Source organism: Triplophysa rosa, linkage group LG18, assembly GCF_024868665.1.
Source record: "Triplophysa rosa linkage group LG18, Trosa_1v2, whole genome shotgun sequence".
NCBI classification, from domain to species: domain Eukaryota; kingdom Metazoa; phylum Chordata; class Actinopteri; order Cypriniformes; family Nemacheilidae; genus Triplophysa; species Triplophysa rosa.
In genome coordinates this window covers 1,967,802-1,989,721 of record NC_079907.1, presented here as the reverse complement: position 1 = coordinate 1,989,721, position 21,920 = coordinate 1,967,802, and the positions used below count along the sequence as shown (strand labels likewise).

General features: G+C 37.3%; 1 protein-coding gene across 5 annotated transcripts in view; it reads right to left on the bottom strand.

Moving 5' to 3' along the window:
• The window catches only part of ptprea (protein tyrosine phosphatase receptor type Ea), a 52,415-nt gene that overhangs the window by 9,340 nt on the left and 21,155 nt on the right, over positions 1-21,920 (bottom strand). For 2 of the 5 annotated variants that reach the window (XM_057358280.1, XM_057358281.1), the window contains exons 2-8: positions 18,063-18,296; positions 6,533-6,598; positions 5,054-5,150; positions 4,657-4,730; positions 3,048-3,104; positions 1,871-2,007; positions 387-477 (exon numbers count right to left, since the gene is read on the bottom strand). In XM_057358280.1, the coding sequence (XP_057214263.1) occupies positions 387-477; positions 1,871-2,007; positions 3,048-3,104; positions 4,657-4,730; positions 5,054-5,150; positions 6,533-6,593 (517 nt within the window). In that variant the 5' untranslated portion in view covers positions 6,594-6,598; positions 18,063-18,296. The other 3 variants (XM_057358282.1, XM_057358283.1, XM_057358284.1) reach the window with 3 other exon arrangements.

Genomic DNA, 21,920 nt, shown 5'->3' with positions numbered 1-21,920 from the left:
GTTTGATATCATCTAAACTTGTCCCACTGAATTTCTGGGCAACACAACGTTAGGAAATAAGACCTGTGCTCGACCAAAGGGGTTTTCAATGAGATACTTTCTATGACATTGTGTGGGTGTGTGTGTGTGTGTTCATGTTTGTATATCCCGGTGGGGACCTAAACCTGAACGCACACCAAGTAAACCAGACTGTGTGTGTGTGTGTGCGCGCCGTGTGTGTGTGGTGTGTGTGTGTTGTGGTGTGTGTGTGTGTGTGTGTGTGTGTGTGGTGTGTGTGTGTGTGTGTGTGTGTGTGTGTGTGGTGTAGTGTTTGATGGTGAGTGTGTGTGTGTGTGTGTGTGTGTGTGTGTGTGTGTGTGTGTGTGTGCGTGTGCGTGATAACTCACATGGTAAGATGTTAGGATATCTGTTTTTCTCCTTGTTTTCCTCTTTATTTGCCTCTTCATATGTTCCTTGCGTTGAGCCTCCTGGTAAAGACTGTCAACAACACAGAATAAACATCACCAAACCAACACAGTGTGTAGTGCGTTTGTGTGTTTAATGTGTATAATGTATAGTGGCTGTAATGTGTACTGTATATTGTGTTATGTATAGTGCATCTAATGTATAGAGTGTAGTGTACACTATATAGTGTGTTTAATGTGTATATTGTGTGGTGTATAGTGTGTTTAATGTCTAAATTGTATAGTGTGTGTATATTGTGTAGTGTATGTGTTTATTGTGTATATTGTATAGTGTTCAATGTATTTAATGCTTATATTGTGTAATGTGTAGTGTGTATATTGTGTACATAATGTAGTTTATGATGTGTTTCATTTGTACACTGCGTATAATATGTTAAATGTGTATATTATGTAGTATATACTGTACAGTAGGGTGTTTAATGCCTATATTGTGTAATGTATAGAATGTTAAATGTGTAGTGTGTTTGATGCATATATTGCTGAATGTATATAGTAGTAATTCCCTACATTGTGCCGTGTTTTATGTGCATCCTGTGCATTGCGGTTAAAATGTATATTCTGCATTGTGTGAATAGTATGTCATCTACACAACTGCAGTCTTGTGAAGCACACATCATTTCACTTGCGTATACGGTGAAGTGAAAATAAAGTAATTTGATTTGATTTAATCTGCTAGCGAACACTGAGAGTATTCAGACTCTCAAAACTGACCCTGCTGTTCACATTCCCACCATTCTCATCACTGTGTTATTACTGCAAATGAACACTATTAGTTAGGCTTTGTTCCTGTCTCTACAGCCTATTGTTAAACCCGCATAACTGCTTCCATTCCAGTTTAAACCGTTTAAGTGTCATTGAGATTGTTGAGCACAAACACACAAGGTTTCCATGACAGAACGTTCACATGCTTCATTCAGATTGTGTTCCTGAATCACAGGCCTGTGAGATGACCCCGTGTGTCTAAAAGAGGTCTAGAGGGGCTTTCTCGAATGACTCAACGCCCGATGACACCTTAACGTTTCCATTCCAGTTATTCTCAGCGGGATCTGAGCGCAGCTGACCTGTCAGCATTTGTGGAGGAATATCTGCTGATCCATATGAATGCACCGAAATGTTTGTAGCCGTTAATAACAACGCAACACTGCGGCGTCAGCATCTTTAGTCGAACAAAACAACAATTTCTCCAGCAGTAAACACACAATGACTGCTGGCTCGACATGAGATATAATCAGTGATGTGAAACATACATTAATGGATTACAGTGTTTAAACATGGTATCTGCTTCATGTTTATTTATTGTCACAATAGTACTTGGTATAGCGACACTTTTATTTTAATGGTGATTTGTTCACTTGGACATCCCGAACCACGGTTAACTTAAAATAATGATGCAAAACAAATCTTACATTGTACTCTTCCCGGAAGAGTTTTCCATCGTCGGCCGAGCGTATCCGATACTCTTCTTCTAAGTTGTCTACGGGGATGGGGAAATATGTTTTGGAGGTGGACGGCGATCTAGGCAGTAAGACCACGGTTTGTTGTTCTGTGGAAGAATACAGTGATGTCGGTTAAAATCACAAAGTACACATTTATTTTCTTTCGATTTAATTCTTGATGAGATGCATCAAATGGAAGCTGAATAGGGCCAAGATCGATGTTTATTTCATGCTTTCCACACCAGTACAAGCTTCTGTTTTAGTATTTAGCCAATGCATCCACCTCAACAAAACTGATAGACCCAAAAACCATAACCAGCACCTTTACATTACACACTATCAAGCTTCATAGACAAGCAAGCAAGAATAGCCCATTTTCTAGCATTGACTTATCTTTATTATAAGTTTTATTCATGGTCTGTATTATTAATCTGTATCTCATCATCTTTCTGGATTTGATAAAGACCTGCCGACAAAATCTGGCATAGTCTATAAACGTCTTCATTTTACTTAATAGTCTTACATTTTATTTAAAGTTTTAAAAAATAGTTTCTGTATATTTCCAAATATTGACAACACTAGACTTTGCATTAGAATAAAAAGGGGGGATTTTGTCCCACTTTAAAAAGCTTGATTTGATCATACTTTTTTATTAAACGAATACATATAAATGCTTTTTGCTCTCCTCATAAGATGTAGGTGCAATGAAATTGCATATTTTTGCTGCATTTGTCAAAGAAATTATATTTTTTAACAAAATTCAATTACATATTTATTTTGAATTATTTCAAGCAAGAGTTTGGGTTATCATTGTAACGTCATCTTCAGTGCAATTCAATAATATCTCATTTCTATACATTGCCTGGCCATAATCTACTATGCTTTATTTTAAATATAGAAAAAAAAACATGTTAACATCATCAATCTTTTGAGGAGAGGTACAGTATCCAAATGCCTTTGGGAAAGAAATACAGGCGTTAAAGCTACGCATGAACTGAATACCATTAATGACAAAGAGAAAACAGACAGAAAACCCCACAGTCAGACCCTGAAGAGCAACCACGGAGTTAGATGTTAGAGAGAATGACATGTTAGACACGGTCATGCTAGTGTTCACAGAACCATGTTTAACACATATACCACAGACCTTCCGACGGCCAGTCAAGATCATCTTCGTCATCATCATCCACATCTATATATACTTCTACGCAACACAAACACACACGCAGCAGGTCACACTGGTGAACATCTGAATCTGAACATTCAAAACTTTAACATTTACTGCACTTTAGTCGTGCCAAAATCATCATACCAGGGTGTTACTATGCAGTTGCTATGGTGTTTTGGTTGCTCATCGCCCCGCAAAAAGGCGCATCGCCCCAGTCTGTCTGATATTGCAGACTTTTCTCTAAAACCCAAATCGGTAATCTGTGCGTTTCAAGGTGGCGTTTCAAATCACAGCACATCTGTCACGGGCCAAACACATGCACCAATCACACGACAGCGTTCTGAACAAACAAAAACGCTTGCAGACTTAAACATCAAAGAGATGATTTGGTAGGCCACATCCTCTACAACGGCGATGCGTTCAATTCTAAAAACTCTCAGACTAAAATCTGTACATTTAACATTTGAAAGTTGGCTTAAGATATGGGTTATGGGGTTATTAGGAGAAAGAATTTCGTACATAAATCTACAGAAACATCAACGGGACACACAATATGTGGCGACCGAGATTCCCCCCACAGACGCTCGTCTTTCATAGATCAGATCATTTGCTCTTGCAGAATAATACTGAGAATATTGTTAAGATCTGAGACTTGGGAGAGTCTTTTTTAATCTGATGAGACAACCTAGACACCTATGAGTAAATAGAGACGTTTGCCGTTGCAAAACAAACGAGCTCAAATTCTATTTTCCTTCCTACAAGAAACCAGAAGGAACGGCTTTTAAAACATTCGGTGTAAAATGAGCTATCTCGGATCAAAAGCAAACAGGAACATTTGCTTCACACATACCGGTGAGTTCCTCTTTTACAGAGTTTTGTTCATATTTAAATATTTATGAGGAAACTTCATCGTTTGCCCTCGGATCATTTAGACGAGAGCTTAAAAAAATATAAACTCATACCAACAACATAAAAGTCGAAAGAACCTCATGTACTTTAATAATACTTAAAAATCTGCGATGTTAAAAGTTGGATAAGACAGACAGACATCTTCATCTTGAAGATTTTGAAACTAATAGATCCGAATAACAAAATAAAAATGAACGGAGTGGCATTCTTTTAATCAAGAGTTTGGTGTTTCATTATAAACCTCAAGTGTACAGTTGAACACAACCCTTGAAAAAACAATAACACCACCCACAATTTTTTTTTTTTAACTTAGCTTTGTGGCACGCAATATGAGACTAGTTTTTTTATTGCACTTATGCTTTTTCTTGTCCTTATGTTGTTCCGATTGCTTCCATTGTTTCCCTCATCTGTAAGTCACTTTGGATAAAAGCGTCTGCCAAATGACTAAATGTAAAAGCAAACGTTTAAGAACTGAAGATGGAAAACGAGTCACTCGCTGTGACACATCTGTACGACAAGAAAAGCCTCACGTCCTGCCCTCCTCCACAACACTGAACTGAAAACCATGAACAGGAAACTGAATATAACACATTTCGTATTCAAATGTGCCTCTTGCTTCACAACACGAGGTTCAGAATCAGCCCTAAAACACGCTGAGAGCGGATGAAGGTTAGCTTACCTTGCTCTTCCAGGATCCCATTTGGTACTTTCTTGTCGATGGCTGTGATGACAGCCTTCTTCTGGTTTTTCAACCTGAATGACAAAATCGAGACAAACATAAAAAGACAAACGTCAGCACACCTTAAATCACATCCTTGAGCTCTCTTCCAAAACTTTCTCTCACCAACGAAAACTCGAACTCTTTTTCATCAGCTACGCGCTACACGCCGTGTGCCCGGAGAACCATGCGAAACCTCTCTGTGTCTGAGGTCAAACTCCTCCGCGCGGCAGTGTGTGAATCATACATGTGTGTGAGAGTGTCTCAGTTCCTGGCCCACGCCCTCGATCGTGAAGGGGCGGAGCTTGACACAGCCAGGGTTTCTGAGTGTGTGTGTGTGTGTGTGTGTGTGTCATACCTGAGACAACACCAGGTCAGCAGGCCCAGAACAAGAATCAAGACGAACAGACCGAGCAGTGTGGGCAGGATGTATGGGTTGGACTGCAACTGGTTGTCTAAAGGAAGAAGGAGAGGCAGTTAAACCCACAGCGAACAAAAGGACAGGAAACTGGCCCGTGAGCAGAGCCGGTGCTGGGCTGTAAGTGAGGTACGGCAGCCGGTCAAGCTAATCCATTAGCAGTGATTTAATCGAGTGCTCTGTGCTGTTTTGACTGCAGGATAAGCATCGCTCATTCGGTTAACTGCGGGTTAGATGTGAATCACATGCCAGAACCGGCTATCAGCGCTCTTTACTGCAGACCAAATCACAGACGACTGTATATAATCCACTGCGGATTTAACACAAAGCCACACGGATGCTTATGAGACACTTAAGCGGTGACAAAATGTAGACAGGATTTAAATGTTGCTGATGAAAGAGAGTACATTCTATTATGGTGCCCATCTTCATTTTAACTTTTATTTTTATTTTATAACTAAAATGTTAAATATATTACATTTTAAACTTGAATTATTTTAGGGCTGTCACGATGAATCGCAAGTTTGTGTTTTTCATGTCTGTGTACTGTGCATAATAATTTTGTATTTATAAACACATACACATGCATGTATTTAAGAAAAATATAGGAATTAATCAACATTTATGTATAATTCTAATTATTGGTCAATATAAATAAATACATCTAAATGTTTCCTAAATACAGGTGTATATAAATGTGTGTGTATGTTCTTGTGTTTATAAATACCAAATTTATATGAACAGGCGTACAGTATATTATGTAAACACAAACTTTTATTCAAGGTGCGATTAATCGTGATTTTTTTGGACAGCCGTAATACATTTATTTACTTATTGGTCGTACAAAATATCACTATGAACCATATAGGCTGTTTACCAATCAAATATTTTTAATTAAAAAAAATTTAATAAAAAAAGTAAAAGATGTATTTTTAAGCAGTATGATTTAATTCCATCATAACTATTAAATATACTGGTTTCTGTGAGTTTCCTTTTTTTCAGAGGGGCAATACATAAAACCTCGATTTTTTTTATTATTAATCATTTTAATCTATTTTTCATGTATTTTTCCCATTTAGTTCTATATCTACTACTGTACATATAGAGGCAAATGATCGTCATGAGAACGTAAAACTTCAAAGTGTGATTTCGTTTCGCAGACAGCATATCTGAAAAGTACTTTTGTATTGACATCATTTAGCGCCACCTTGAGTGAAACAGCTGTACTGATTTATTTCTGGACGCTCCTCGCTTCTAACCAACCAGCGATTCTTACAGATCACAAAATGAACGAAAAACATTTGCTAACATTTTGAGGATGAATAAAACAGAAATATGCATACAAAACGATGTACACAAATACATTAGCTTCATTTATGAGCTTCCTGACTTTTACATTCTTTTCTGAGTTAAACTTACCATTGTTGTCTGATACGGTTGAGTTTGCGTCAGATACTGCAAGGAAAAAAACAAGGACCATTGTGTCTGTAAAAGAACAGAGAGGATTATCAGTATATTATATTCCAAATATATAAGTACAGTATGTTCTAAATGAATAAAGTTGTATAATTTCTACCCTAAATGGGACAATCCAACTAAAACACATTACTGCAGAGAAAACAGGAAAAAAGATGCAGTAGCGCTACTACTCCACTAGATGTCACCAACTCCTAGGGGAAGTAAAGCTTTATAGAGATTAGTTTAAAAAGAGAGCATTCTTTATATTGACAGAACTGGATAGAAACTTGTAAACCCACTTCATCATAGACAAGAGTGATTGTTCTCTGTACACATGCTCTTGCGTAGGTTTGTGGGATTTTTGGTGCACATGGTGTTACCAGAACTACTAAGCAGGTTAAAAACGACAGATTTAATCGCCCTGGGTTTAGAGGTGTTAAAAAGCTCATCTGATTAAATATGTGTACGAGGTTTTTTAGGAAAAGCTGATTTTTTTTCACCAGCACTTCCCCTTAATCTGCATATCATGTGATTTATATATAAAAAAACATTCAGACAACAATTGTGTTCCTGTATCTCAACTTCTACAGCAGTACGCTAGCAGCACCAAGGCCATTGGGTTAAAATATTACGTAGTAAAATGTTCTTCATGAAAGCACTGTAAATCACTTTAGATTACAAATATCAATGTAAACTCACAATACTACAAAACTAGAGTGATCTGTCTATAAGGCAAACATCTTTAGGACAAACGGAACTGAAAGTATTCAATCTCAATTCTGATATCAATGCTGTTGGTAAGAGATAAGCCCTTCCACAAAATGCACACAAAGGGCCCTCGGATATTCTTCATTGAGAAAATAAAGTAGGTGTTTCTTGTATTTTACACACCCAGCACAACGCATATACTGTATAACAGACCCCAGAACAGAAAAAGTGCTGAACTTTATCTGCGAATTCTGTGAATGATCACACTTAGGCCGTGTTCACACTTTTTTCAGAAAAGTTTAACTTTTTTCAACTTCTAAAGACGCTCTGAGCTGCAGAAAAAGATGCCGGCGCTTCTTCCACTTTTTTGAAAACACTGTTTACTCCATAGGATTATAATGTAAAACAGATGCTAGCAGCTTCAAAAAAGAAGTCATATGTGAACACAGCCTTAGCCTGCCAAAGGTTATTTTTATAAAGGTACAGTAAATGGATTTCTTAACATGAAATATCAACAAACAGCATAACCTGCTGTATGTCACCTATATGTTAGTATGATATTTATCAATCTAAATCCCTGCTGAAAAAAAAAAAACATAAACCATTAGAGAAATTCTGATGGTTTCCATTAAAATACCATTATGAATGATTCCCTTTTTCCTAATTCCTTTCTGCGGTGTTTTAGGCATTGTTCCAATAGGATTAATCTGCCATATAACACCCCACCACATACCAGTAGACACCATAGTTTTCATAAAACCAGTACAATTCACATTTTAACCATTAAATCCATTACATTTTCTATTGTTTTTTTACAGCAGGGATGTTAACTTCAAAATGTATTAATAGATTTTTTAAATCAGTTGCATCTGTTAACATTGGGTAATGCACAATGAACCTTTACCAACTGCGTTTATAAACTAACATGAACAAAGATAAAGAAATGCTGTAAAATATGTTGCTTATTGTTAATGGTGCCCAATGCACTAACCAACGTTTTCAATCCCTAATCGGAGAATGTTAAAAGATCTATTTCTATTTCAACTACTTTCTCAACTATATCACTCTCCAATGCGATCCCCTCTCAAACACCATCATCCTTCAAGAGCCGTCTGAAATAAAGCGTTTTGCGCCTCTGTGACAAACAGTCACCATGTGCTGCATGTTTTGCCGGTGTCCCGGAGCGCGCTGGAATCCAGACAGCGGCAGGACTGGAGTCGATACAGAATCCCACGGCAATTAATAAAGACCTGAGAGTCGCCTGCAGATGCAGGAGGAGTAATGGGAGAATTGTAATGAGGAGAAATGACCCTCCCCTCCCTGTATCCTGAGGTACAACCAAACCAACACACAGAAATATATAAAACCTATCAACACAATCTCGTATAGCAGGAGTATATCCATAAAGCCACTTCTTTCAATGGCAGAAAGAATAGGATTCCCCCGGGCCCCGGTGCTTTAGCCTTTACACACACACATCACCTGCCAGCTCTGCCAGGAAACAGTGGGAAAGTGTAAAGTGAATTAAATCAGTGACACAGATAAATCCTGTGGTGTCGCACAGCAGCGAAGGCAATGGACTCCCAAATGGCTCTCGCAAATCGGTGTCTCCGTGTATGCGAGTTAACGGGCTGCTTCAAGCTCAAAGCATCACCGTTTTCTTAAAGGAACACGCTAGCGCAAAACAGAAACATCAGTCTTCATTGAATCATTGAAACCTAACTGTGTTTCTTCTGTAAAACACAAAAGATGTGCAAAGGTGGTAGGGTCGATTCCTAGAAGAACACACATACTGATCACTTTGACAAGTGAAGCCGCGGGAAGTGGGGGTGCTGCAGCTATTTGCATTTTTTTGCAAAAATGTAAACAGGCGAAAAATAACAGAAAAGATGCTCTGCGTTTTTCAGACCTCAAATACTGCAAAGAAAACAAGTTCAGTTTCACTTTTAAGCAACACAACAGTCATATTTGTTCATAATGTATTGAGGAAAAGTTAACCTGGATTTGATCACAGTTTCCATGTGTCTTGTCATGCTGTCAGTCTTTCACATTGCCGTCGGATGACTTTGTCACTCCTGAGGTTTCATTGGACTGGAATGATCACAATACATCTAGAAATGCTGATTAAATGAACATTTGGAATGGTCTCTCAACGTTTCCGGCAGTCTAACACAAAATTCTGCCAAATGTTATTTTATAAAGGTATATGGGCTCTTGGCATGAAGTTTACACATATTTGTATGGTGTTTTTATGCCTCTTTGCAGCTTGACGCCGTATATTCTCTTCCCCACTGCAGTGATCATGTGACATAGTTGGTCCTGCCGTCGGTCCGCTGTTGTTGTCTTTGCCCCCAGCATGTGTGACCGTTCCTAAGAGTCATTATTGTAAACAGGTCATGGGGTAAAACTGATAGACCGTCTCTTTAAAAGAAAGACATTTGGACTTGGCCTCGGTGAGATCTTACTCCCTCGTGCTGGAAATGCCCCCTAATGCTTAAGCGGGTTTGATGGGTAAGTGAGTGTCTGCGTTTGTGCGCCTGTTTGCTAACCACGAATTAACAACAGTGAGCCGTGAGGTTTGTCAGCCCACACGAACGCTCACGGTGGACAGCTATAAATGAGGAACGTTCCTCTGATAGCACAGTGAGATCATTTCCCTTGAAGACTATATCAGTATTTCAGAATGCATTGTACGTCTGAAAATGTTCAGTTTTCACAGTATTCACACATTGTGTAAGCACGCTCGCACAGCCCAGAGGTGATAATTTATGTAGTGCTGGTTATAAGGCGCTAGAGGAAAAGCACATACTAAAGCATCACTCGTCTCTTTCATCATCAGACGCTACGCCACTGTACTGGACCTTTAAACAAATCAGAATTGGATGCAGTACAAAGTAAAAGTCTTCGTTAAATGACAAATCATTAAAAAAAAGATCCAGGCTCTAATATCCTCACCAAAAAATCAACTAATAATAACTAGTTGAGTGTAAAAAAATAAAACATTTGTTTGCGTGCAAGTTGTGCAACGATTGAATATTTTTACAGACAAACTTGCTAACTAAGCATCCAAACCCTTAATGTCTTCAATAGTTCATTTAAACAACTATTTCGGGAAAAACTCTACACGCACACACATTCTCAGAATCATAAACCACATAAACGTGCCCTGCCCACAGTCTCTGCCTGACAAAACCACAGACACAAACACAGTAAGATCATTTTAGCACAGGTCTCCACACATCTAATGTTGTTCTGTGTAGACGCCGGTGTTGAAATGACATTCACACCCTACAGTGTGATTATAACACACGCACACTGTTCCTCATGCATTTGTGATGTGGCATGTGAAAGGCATTAGTAAGGCCAGGCAAGGCAAGTTTATTCATATAATAGCACATCTCATTCACAATGGTAATTCAAAGTGCTTTACATAAAAATAATCATATAAAATAATCACAACGATAAAAACGCGGAATTTAAAATCTATGTAGAGAACTGATGACAGAGATATAATGTTCACTCATTCACAATGAATAATTAAATAAATATAAATAAATCATTTCTAAAATCAAGTGTGGATTTTGATTGCTCTATGATCTTTAGAAAACAGGAAGTATATTTGACCTGACGAGGATTGAACGTCTGGTGCACAGAATTCTCACAGCGTGCTTGACCCTCATGGAGTGACATTGAACAGTCTTGTCTGATCTTCTCTCTTAGTTTCTGCTCTTCCGATCCTCAAACTTATAGTTTTTTCTTTACACTTTAGTTTCACAGTTATCTTAGTTTTATCGTTTTCTGGGTTACTTTACAGCTTTAGATTTTTTATATCAGTTCCTAAAGTATTTAAAGCTCTCTCTCTCTCTCTGTTCTCTCCTCTCTCTCTCAATGTAAGTGTGCTTTGCTGGCATTACAAAAACGGTTTGTATCGCTAGGTCATGTTCAAGTAGCACACAAACTTTACAAAGATGCAATCTCTGTAGTGCAAATGTAAGTTGGACAGTAAATTATAAATCTCTATAGTAAGGCCCGATTCACATTTCGCGTCTTTTCTGCGCGCATATTCCTTATTTTAAATGTAGGGTCATTTGAAGAGAGAAAGCGGCGTGGCTCGCGGTTTCCGCATGTTTTTAGACGCGAAATGTGAATCGGGCCTAAGTCTCTCTCCTCAAGGTTTCTTACACATTGACCCATTTACAGTAAGAGTCTGTGATGTCTCAGCCAATCATATTACCCAACGCCACAGTGATCTTCAATCAAACAACATTATATTATAAACTCTAAAGCGTCCAAAGTCTGAACGCTCCTCTCCAAGATCCTATAACAGCGCATTTGCCTCAAGCGCAATGAAGCCTTGCATTTATGCAGACCTGACTGAAGGTCAGCCGGAGAGATGCCAGACAGCTGTCTCATCACCTTCCTGTGGGTTACCATGGAAACCTGACAACCGACGCGGTTTAATAAACGAAGACTGCAGCCTTGGGCTCTGTATAAAAACTCACACACACAAATAAATGGAGAAAACCAGCCCCTGGCCCCCAACAGAAAAACACCTAGCGAGCTGCCTATGTAGGTTGCATTTGAAAGCATCATAAGCTTGTCTAAAATGCTCCCTACATGAAGACTGCAACATGAGTTGAACATTACCAACTTCTGAGAAAACCTTGTCGTGGTTAAAACCCACGGCCAATAAATACACACAGACAGCTTGTTGAAAAAATTCTGATGAAATGCAGATTATATTAACAAATAAATAATAATTTATTTAATAATTTTAATAATTTATATTACCATTTATAAAATACAAATACCATTTTGTAAAGTAAATAAATAGTTAAACGTTGTTTTCACTGCTTCCATTTAAGTGAACACTTTGAAAACAAAAATATAACCATGATATAAAATTATAAACACACACACACATATAGGGGCTGTCACGATTATTAAATAACCATCTCGATTGTTTGACCTCATTGGGATGGTTTCAGATCATCGTAATTATTGCACATCTCTATAGAAGACACAAGGGGTAGCTGTACTGCGTGCATATTGCATGTATTTATTGTATTTATTGTAACTAAAGTAATCATCACTTTACAAAAAAATTCAAGCATATAGCATAAAAATAACCTGCAGTACAATTTAATATTATTTAAACTAATCTCAGTGTGAAAACCAGCCTACCAAAATTAAATTCACAAAGAAGTACATTTTTTAGTAACCTTGCAAGTGAGAAAAAAGCAGACTAGAAGCTTTTCTATGACTGACAGCATTTTAATGGGGGCTTTAATTCACCCCTGATCAATTTACTCAATTTACAAGTATTTGGCGGTTGTATTATTGACACTTGAAAGCCTACACCTTCAATATATGATAACCCCATTTTTTTCCAAAAACAAAAAATAGTCTTATATTCAGAACAATATGGTCATTTTGTTCTGAATTTGTTCTGAATAAGCCCCAAAACAGACAATTGATCGTCATATTGATTAATCGGCAGCCAAATTTCATAATCGTGACAGCCCAACACACATATACGGTATATTTTGTTAGATATATAGTGATTAATACGTTTAACAGTGAGAAAAAGTATTTTTTACAAAAATTAAATGCAAGAATTACAGTGATGGCTCTTATATGTATATTACGGTATATTTTGTTAGAGATACGGTGTTTAATACATTTAACAGTGGGGAAATGTATTTTTTACAAAAAATAAATGCAAAAATCACAATGATGGCTTGTATATATATTACGGTATATTTTTGTTACAAACACGGTGCCAGTGCATTTTACAGTGGAGTAATGTATTTTTCCCCCCAAAAAACTGTAAAAAATACTGCTTTGTCTGATATATACATTTACGGTGTTTCATTGTTACTAAAACTGAATTAAACCATTTATCGTTTTACGGTCTTTTACTGTCATGGTTTAGCAGTTTTTCACCGTAAAATCTACAGACATTTTTTACAGTGTACATATACAGTATATATATATATTTTCCCTACACAACAGGGAGATTTAAAGGTGATATTTGGCGATATTTTTTCTTAAAAATTCTACAGAAACGCTTACAAAATTGAAAGTTTGATTCCTCAACAAGCAACATAATTCCTGGTATGATTCATGTCTGTGGCCATTTTTATCTCTAAGAGCAACAGTAACAGAGATGCTCGCCTTAGCACTATTATTACACTAGAGATGTTTTACAAAGTGTCAGCTTCCTGTGTTTACAATCAAACAGACGCCTCTGTGTTTTCCAAAGTTAACTCATTCTGATAAGACGTTTATAGATGTTTATAATATAACAGAGATTACAGGCAAGGCCAAAGTCCAACATCTTGGAAAGCCTTTCATTGGTTAAGCAAATTAGTAACTAGCAAATTAACATTAACCACAACAGAATGTAGATTAATTTTACTGCAATGATAAAGCAGCCCATGTTTCAATGATGAAACATTCAAATCAGAAGAGCTTTGTAATTTTGATATATTACGTAAAACAAAAATAAAGTATGAAATAAATGCATCTATCTGTGGATTCTGTCATCTACACACAGCGATTAAATATGATTTCAGCCTGTTAATAACATTACGTTTATCTGTTTAAAACTATAAAATGAACATCACATAGTCTAAACCCCAGAATTAATCTGCTCGTTTTCAGCACAGGATTATTTTATGGCCTACAGTCATTTCATGTGAATTTATAGGTTGCAGCGAGTATGATAAGAAGCTCAGCTAGCATGACGCGATGTACATCAATATCTGTCAACACACACAAACTAATAACTGATAACTGATAGCAGGGGTCCCGTTTATATGCCATCCGCAAAGACATCACAACAAGCATCACAATTACAGCAGCTCAAACATCAGAGATATGAACAAACCCTTGAACCTAAAGCATTAAACATCCACATGGACCACTTGCACTATGAGTAATGATTTCTCATAAATCCCACTGATTTACACTGAGACACATCTAGAGACCAGAAAACCATAAAAACTAGGCACGTTCGAGCCACCTAGCAACCAGCCAGAAGACCCTAGCAACCACTCGGGACATTTTAGCATCGTAAGGGAAGATGTTGCATGGGTACGCATCACTCACATTTACTTCAGAAAACTGAATCACATTATTTATTAATAATATCACGATTGTTCTAAACAGGAATAGTAAAGAGACCCAAACATCTCTTTTTCTGACCTTGCCGAAACTTTGCTAGGATATAACACAGCAGGTACATTCAGGTCCTTCTCACGCCTGTTTCATCACAGAAATCTTCAGAGACTGTTGACACATGCCCGGCTCTTAACCTGACAGACTTCCAGCATGCTGTTCTGCGTGTGAACAGATTGTCAGGACCATGCTGTTGATTAGAGTCGCATATGGCGTTCTCTCGCTCCGATTGTCTTATGAGAAACAACTATAGAAATGTGGGCAACTCGAACACACCACAAAGTGGTATTGTCCTGAATCGCACAAACACGAGCACACACACACACACAACAAGAGGCTACTGATCTAAGCTCTTAAAACCTCTCTCTCTCTCTGCAGGCGGGTCACATGAAGAGTGGCAACACACTGCAGGGGCATGAACAATGCCAACACAATGCCAGTCTGAGAGATTAGGGAAAATAAAGAGGAAAACATACAATCACAAATATTTTGATAAACCTGAGACCTCCAATCATGCTTAAACTGCAACAAAATGTTGTGACCTCATTGCAATATACTTTAATTCAACATGAGGCGTGTCTTAAAGTTTTATTTACATTATCAGATAAAAAATGCAATCATTTTACCGTGCATGAATCTGTACAAAAGGGGTTTCTTAAAAAACAGCAAGATCCCCAATGCTTTCCTATTTTTTTATTTTTTTATAAGGCAAAACAGCACATACAAGAAATGTTTCAGCTATTTGGCTTCTTCAGGAAATCTGCACTGTTTTGGATGTACGCAGCCAAACATTTCAGAGTTAAAAATACTTCATACCATAAATTAAAAAAAAGAAATATTGATTAGACCAGTGTCAGGGGTCTGTCAGGGGCTAAAATATAAGACGGTCTTGTAAAAAAGTCATCCAAAAAATTAAGTTGGCAAGCAAGTTATCAGACTCTGAAAACTTTATAATAATGCGCACCTAATACCTGCAATATGAAAAACACATAAGGCCATTTTATGGTAACTTTAAAGACAAATATGCCTTTGTTGTTCTTAGTTTATTAAAGTCACAGTAGAGGATTTTGGGGCTCATATTGCCACTAATTACTGAAATAATAAAAATAACACAATAGACCAATCACAGTCCAGATCTCGGTGTTGGCCCCGCCCTTCCAACACTTTAATTGGTTTAAATATAGGATTGTACACCACACAAAGCAATTTATGGGAGGATCCCACAGAGAGATCAAAGAGGATGCTGTGACATTACGACACGCTCGATTGGATCAGACGGAAAACTGTGTGCATGTGTTTATTAGTACGCGCTGACGTTTTATTAATGACACATGAAATCCATGCAGAAAACCTGCGGAGGAATTACAGTTTTGATTTGGTCTTAAGCCGAGACAGAGGAAATGAAATGACTTGAAATGATGAGAGCGAGAGCAAAATGATGCAGAACAGACAGAGTCTCTTGTTTGAACAGTGCTAGACTATAAACTCATTTCCCTCCATTTTAGTTTATTATTAAGCACAACAATGTCCATCAAAACCATTGTATGAAGAAACGTGGGGTTCCTCTGCAATTTGACTTGCTACTCTGTTAAAAAAGAAACACACTGATTTTGAAATACATGAACGGCGATAGGAACTTCATCTTTGTGATTAACTCTTTTTGTAAAATTCAGTATATGGCTGTTAGAATGAGTGTTGTAAGAGGAGAGGGGCAAAGCTTCAGTAAATCAGTAAATGTCACAGTGCTGTGAATAAGAAAGATAGAGAGAGAAAGGCCTTTGGGAACAACATCTTCAGTCTAATAGATGTGCAGATTCATTCACTTGCCATTTGGAGTGGACAGACTGAGCCACATAAACAAGGATTCTAATGAGCGTCTGCGTGAGTTTGTGAAGAGACCCAGCTCACGAATCAATATAATACATTGTACTGGGTATCACAGGGTTTTTTAACAAAATGTAATCAATGAAACTAAAATTTATATGTTTATATAATGGGTGAAAACAACCCAAATATTTTGAATTTTAGATATAAATATTACATTTTGAAATAATATTTATATATGACTAATATTTACAACACAGTAACAATTTTAATAGCATTTTGTTTTTGTACATGCTCAAAAAATGCTGGGGGTTTATCAACCCAGAATTGGGTCAAATTGGGACAAACCCAGTTGTAAATTTAACCTAGAAAATGTTTTCTTTTTTGACCTAACAATAGGTTAAAATAACTAATCTAAAATAGGTTAATTAATAATCTAGCGATTGTTCTATTTTTTTTTTCTTTTGAGAGTGCAATTTGTTCTAAACATGTATAATTAAAAAAAAACATTGTTAGCTTTATATGCGCGATGACGTCTAACGTCCCCATCAAAGGTATAGTCACTTTTAGCAACTAGTTAGCAACCGCCGTTTTTAAGACACAATAAGGTTTTAAAAAACCACAAGCGTGTTATAATTGGCGTGTTTTATGTCATAGAATAAAACGTGAAAATATTTAGTGGTTTTGTTTACTACAGACATTATTTCGGGCGATTTACCAAAAACCCATTCAAAAAACCCATAGACTTTGGAGCGATGGAACCGGAAGTCCTAAAATGCTAACTCGCTTCCGGGTTTAGCATTCAAAAATATGTCATCTCTCAGCCTCCCTGTTGCGTGAGGATATTGTTTTCTCGCAAGACCAATCGGATCTCGTCACACCCGACCCCTAATTTTTAGCTATATCCCCTATATCTGTGTGAACAGAAGAAAATCTGTGTTTTGTGTGTATTGACTATACTTGCGAGTGCCATTTTTTCATGAGCTGTCCACTATTTGACAGGCTCATAAATCAAGCGAATCATGTTTTGCTGTAAATCTAATCATGTCAACAGGCCTGTGTGAGGGTTATGTTTATGGTTAGATGTAAGGTATAGTAAATATAAACTTCTTAGGATGAAAACCAATGTGTCTATGTGAGACCAAAGGTCTCTGTGTGTGTGTGTGTACATGCTGTCCCCAATCTGGCAACTGAGGTTATTTCCTTCCCTGTGTTGCCAGTTTTCCTGTTCTAATCCGACACGCACTTCTTCAACAATTGGCCATACCGTACGCACACACACCTCATTTATCGACAGACACTCTTACACACAAACTCATGAAAATCTCCATGTATCCAGGCCTCTGCGGAGCATTTGCTACCAGCGCTGATAATGAGAGATGCTGCGCCAGCAACCGAGCAATAACAGAGACAAAAGAAAACAAGAAAAAGCCTTTTAATATTCCTGCAGACGCTGAGAAGATCAGAAAGACTTAGCATTCACAACCACACGCCGTATGATGATCAAACTATATGACAAATGCAATGAAAATGAAGCAGACAGGCCGGGGATTTAATGAAACGGAATCCAAACAAAGTAGAGTTTGCGTGCCATTGTACATTTGTAAGACAAATACATTTCAGATCAGCTCAACAATTGTGTATTAATTCAGTGTAACTATCTTGACAGAACTTCCACAATTTCATTCAGTTAAATGAACCCAACTGCACCACCAACCCTTGTAACGCAAGCGCATTTTACACTTTGCAAATTGTTTGTTTTGCATTAAGTTCTTACCTTGAGAAGAAGAGATTCAATGTCTGGTTTTGAGGTCCATCGCAGCCGGCGAGCTGCCCGTCACATTGCTCCTTCAAGTCTTAAAACCTTCTGTCTCACTTTCTGGCTTTATCTGATCCTTTTAAGAAAACTGCTGAAATGATGGGCTCTTCTTTCTCACTTTTCTTTTACTTGTTTGGTTGTCTGTCGTCTCTCCGGATTGGATCTAGGAATGAACAGGTGCAGAACTGATACCTGAAGAGAGAGAGAGAGAGAGAGAGAGAGAGAGAGAGAGAGAGAGAGAGAGAGAGAGAGAGAGTCAGGTTAGATGTTTATTCAGGTAATTACCTGTCTTTCCTTACACAAGACGATAAAATGACAATATAAAGCATTTCTGGATTCTCTGTTCCCCGTCCATTTGTTTTACTTTCAATTAAAATTGTAATATTGTGATTCATCAAACTCGCTATTGAAGATGTAAACCGATAGAACAAAACTTTTAGGACCACCGTTTCTGAAGGATGGGGTTCACTGCTGTTTAGTACTCTTTATAAAGTCATCAATCTTGAAATAACCACATTTCATTCATTCTTATTTGTTGTGTAAAGTAAATAAAAGTTTCATATCCGGCATCCTTTTGGTATTGTATTTGGTAAACGTCACGTGAAGTTTAATTCACGAAAGTCTAATAACATTTTTGCTCTAATGAATCTAGTTAAAGACTGAAAATTTCACAAGAAATCATCTCCTCGTGCCTTACAGCATGAGTGAATACATTCAACAGCTCCTGATGGTTCTCAACCACATCACTGTCTAGAAAAAAGATTTGATTCAAATCCACCAGCCGTCGGTCCATCACATTCACGCTGCGTTTTTTTAATTTAAGCAGCTCTCAGCATCGCCACACATTGGAACGCCTGGAGCCCAGAACGTAAACGCAGAGATGCTTTCAGTGTGATATAATCCCAGCATCCCCTCGGGGGACACACCATACACAAATTTAAATGAGACAGAGATCGGATGCAAGAGGGTTTGAAAAACTAAAGAAACGGGCAAAGTCTGATAGCGAGTAAAAAGTGGATGAATATACAGAATTATATTATATTTTTCTGAAAAAAAGATGCAAGAATCCCCCACGTCTGTGCATGCCAAGCTGTTGCTATGGTGACCATCTAGTCTAGCAACCAGACTGAGCAGGGGTTACCATGTGGGTTACCACGTTTGTTGTCTCCCACGTGCATGGAATTGTGGGTAAAATGGCCACATTTCAATGTCAGTGAACCAATAATCGTGACAGGTTGCCTTTTTTCTAACTTTAAAAAAAGAAAAAAACAGATGAGATTTCTTTAATATCTCGATTATTTCTCCTAGATGTCAATGAGATTAAACGGAGCGCAAATGGAAACATTTGCTTAAGTCTCCCGAGAAAAAGACCCAAACTCACAAATGTCCCCATTCGTGTTTCAAAAGAGATCTCAACAATGTCACAAACCTAAATTTGACAGAGAAGCTCACGTGACATGTATAATGTACGTGATAACATCAATAATTCATCTCTCTGTGTGCAAAGATGAGTGTTCTTGTATCTGACAAAAAGAGCAGATCTCAGATGACGGTGATGCTGAATTTCTTGTTTTCTGAATCAAACTGAGTTGATAAGACGTCTGCCATAAGAAAAATAATCTTGTTTTCCCTTTGAATTGTGTTTATTTTTCTACCCCCATTGGCAGACATTTTGTCTTGTTTTAAGCATAACAATTTTCAGAAAACAGGATATCTAATATCTTAAGTCACTTCGCTTCTCAAGTAAATGTATCATCATTTAACAACGTTTCCATATTTGTCCTGGAAAACAAGACAACAATACTAAGTAAAAAATTCATTTAACCAATGTAAAATATAATGTTAACAGCTACAATTGTTACATTTTGCAAAGAAACACGATCAGATCTGAGAATCAAGCAATCTGGCAGTCATCGGTAAACAGCTGTCGCAAATACACATTATAATGATACGCAAAAAGAGAACGAAAAAAAAAAACAGAGAGACAAAACACACAAATCAAAATGTTTGAAGGAAACTAGTTTAAAAAAAACACACAATCAAGCTGTTCCACAAACACTATTCTGGTTCCTACTGTAATTATGGCGGTGATCCCCACTTTCGTCTTGGGAATTATTGTGCCTGAACATTCCAAAGTTAATAGGGTTTGTTCAAATCCTCAACGTTCTAGTCTGTAGGAATAATATACATTTTGATGTTCGCCTAAACAAGCACTACAACAATAAACAATACAGTCAGATAAAACAAACAGAACAATGATATTAAATTCAAAGAGGCTGAGGCAAATTAATAATGCTACCAAACCTGGACCACACGTCATCTCCAGGTCTCTCAATAAATCACCTTTAGCCTCTCGAGACATCAAACTGTCTTCAATGCAAACACAGAAAACGCACAAAATACAGGTTTTAAATCTGTATCTGTGCCGTTTCTATTATTAACAACAGACTCTGAAGTGTTGGCTAAGGGTTTATATTTAAAACGTTCAACAAACCACCATTACAGCAACTAATTGTCTATTGTCTGTGGTAAATGACAGCAAGCCATAAATACTGGATAAAGTAACTATTGAGAAGCAGAAGATTCACGGCAGTAATTTTACATGGAGAAACAGAATGGATTCAATGAGAGGACACTGCACAGAGAGGTACATATTTCCCTGATGGGAGCGCTCAAAATATCACTTCTAACTATGTGTCAATTTCTGCCCCGAAGAAGCTAATGATGGCCTGAATTCAGTGCCCTGATTTACTGTCACATAATAAACAAGGGCAATGTTTCAATTATTCATGCCAATAGCCTGATTTTCCACTTTAAATATCACGCATTACAGAACAAACACAAACAGAGCGCAACACACAAAAGTGCCAAGATAAGAGAAATGCGCAACAAAAAGGTCTGTGCTCTACAGCTCAATGTTTGCTTTCCACCTCAGCGTATTTTCTTTCCCTGGCGTGTTTCCCTGCGAGCGAGCATGTGTTTCCCGTCAGTGAAATATCAGGTTATGAAAGCATATCTCTGGAGCTCTGCCTGTGATGATAGAACTGTGTTCTGATCATGTATCATAGAGACGGAGGACGGCCGGACAGACAGACAAACAGAGCCGGAGTTCTGATCCGATGTGGTCATTACTGAATATTGTGTGTCAGACAAACAATCTTTGATGACACACAATCTTTGTGAGAGAGGACAGGCGGGATTGAGACCACACCTATATAATGCTAGATCATAAATAAATAATAAAAATCACAAAATGTCTGGAACAAAATGTCTAACAAGACCTTAGACCCTCCAACATGGAATGTTAAAGTTTTCGTCTGTGGTTTTGTATTAATAAAATGAGCCATTGTTGTCACTCACATAATATATATATATATAAATAAACATATAACGCAACACTGTCGTCTTTACAGTGTTAATAAATAACTAAAACATAACAAAACAAAACTTTAAATTGAATTCAATTCAATTCAATTATAAATGCAAGAAGAATTCAATTCAATTCAGTTATAAATGCAAGAAGAATTCAATTCAATTCAATTCAATACAATACACAACTTTAAATTAAATTCAATTATAAATGCAAGAAGAATTCATCACTACACAATTCATCACTATTCAACACGCAAGCAGTAAAGTAAAGCAAAAGAAAGTAAAGTAAAAGTGAAAACAACACAAAAATAAACATTCAAACATGCCAATGATGCAAGCAAGAGTTGCAATATTTCACAAAAAGTGTCAAAATAGTTGTGTCTTGAGCTAAATAATTTTCTTGTCATGAGGACCAAATTATATTTTGTAATAAAAATAAATGTG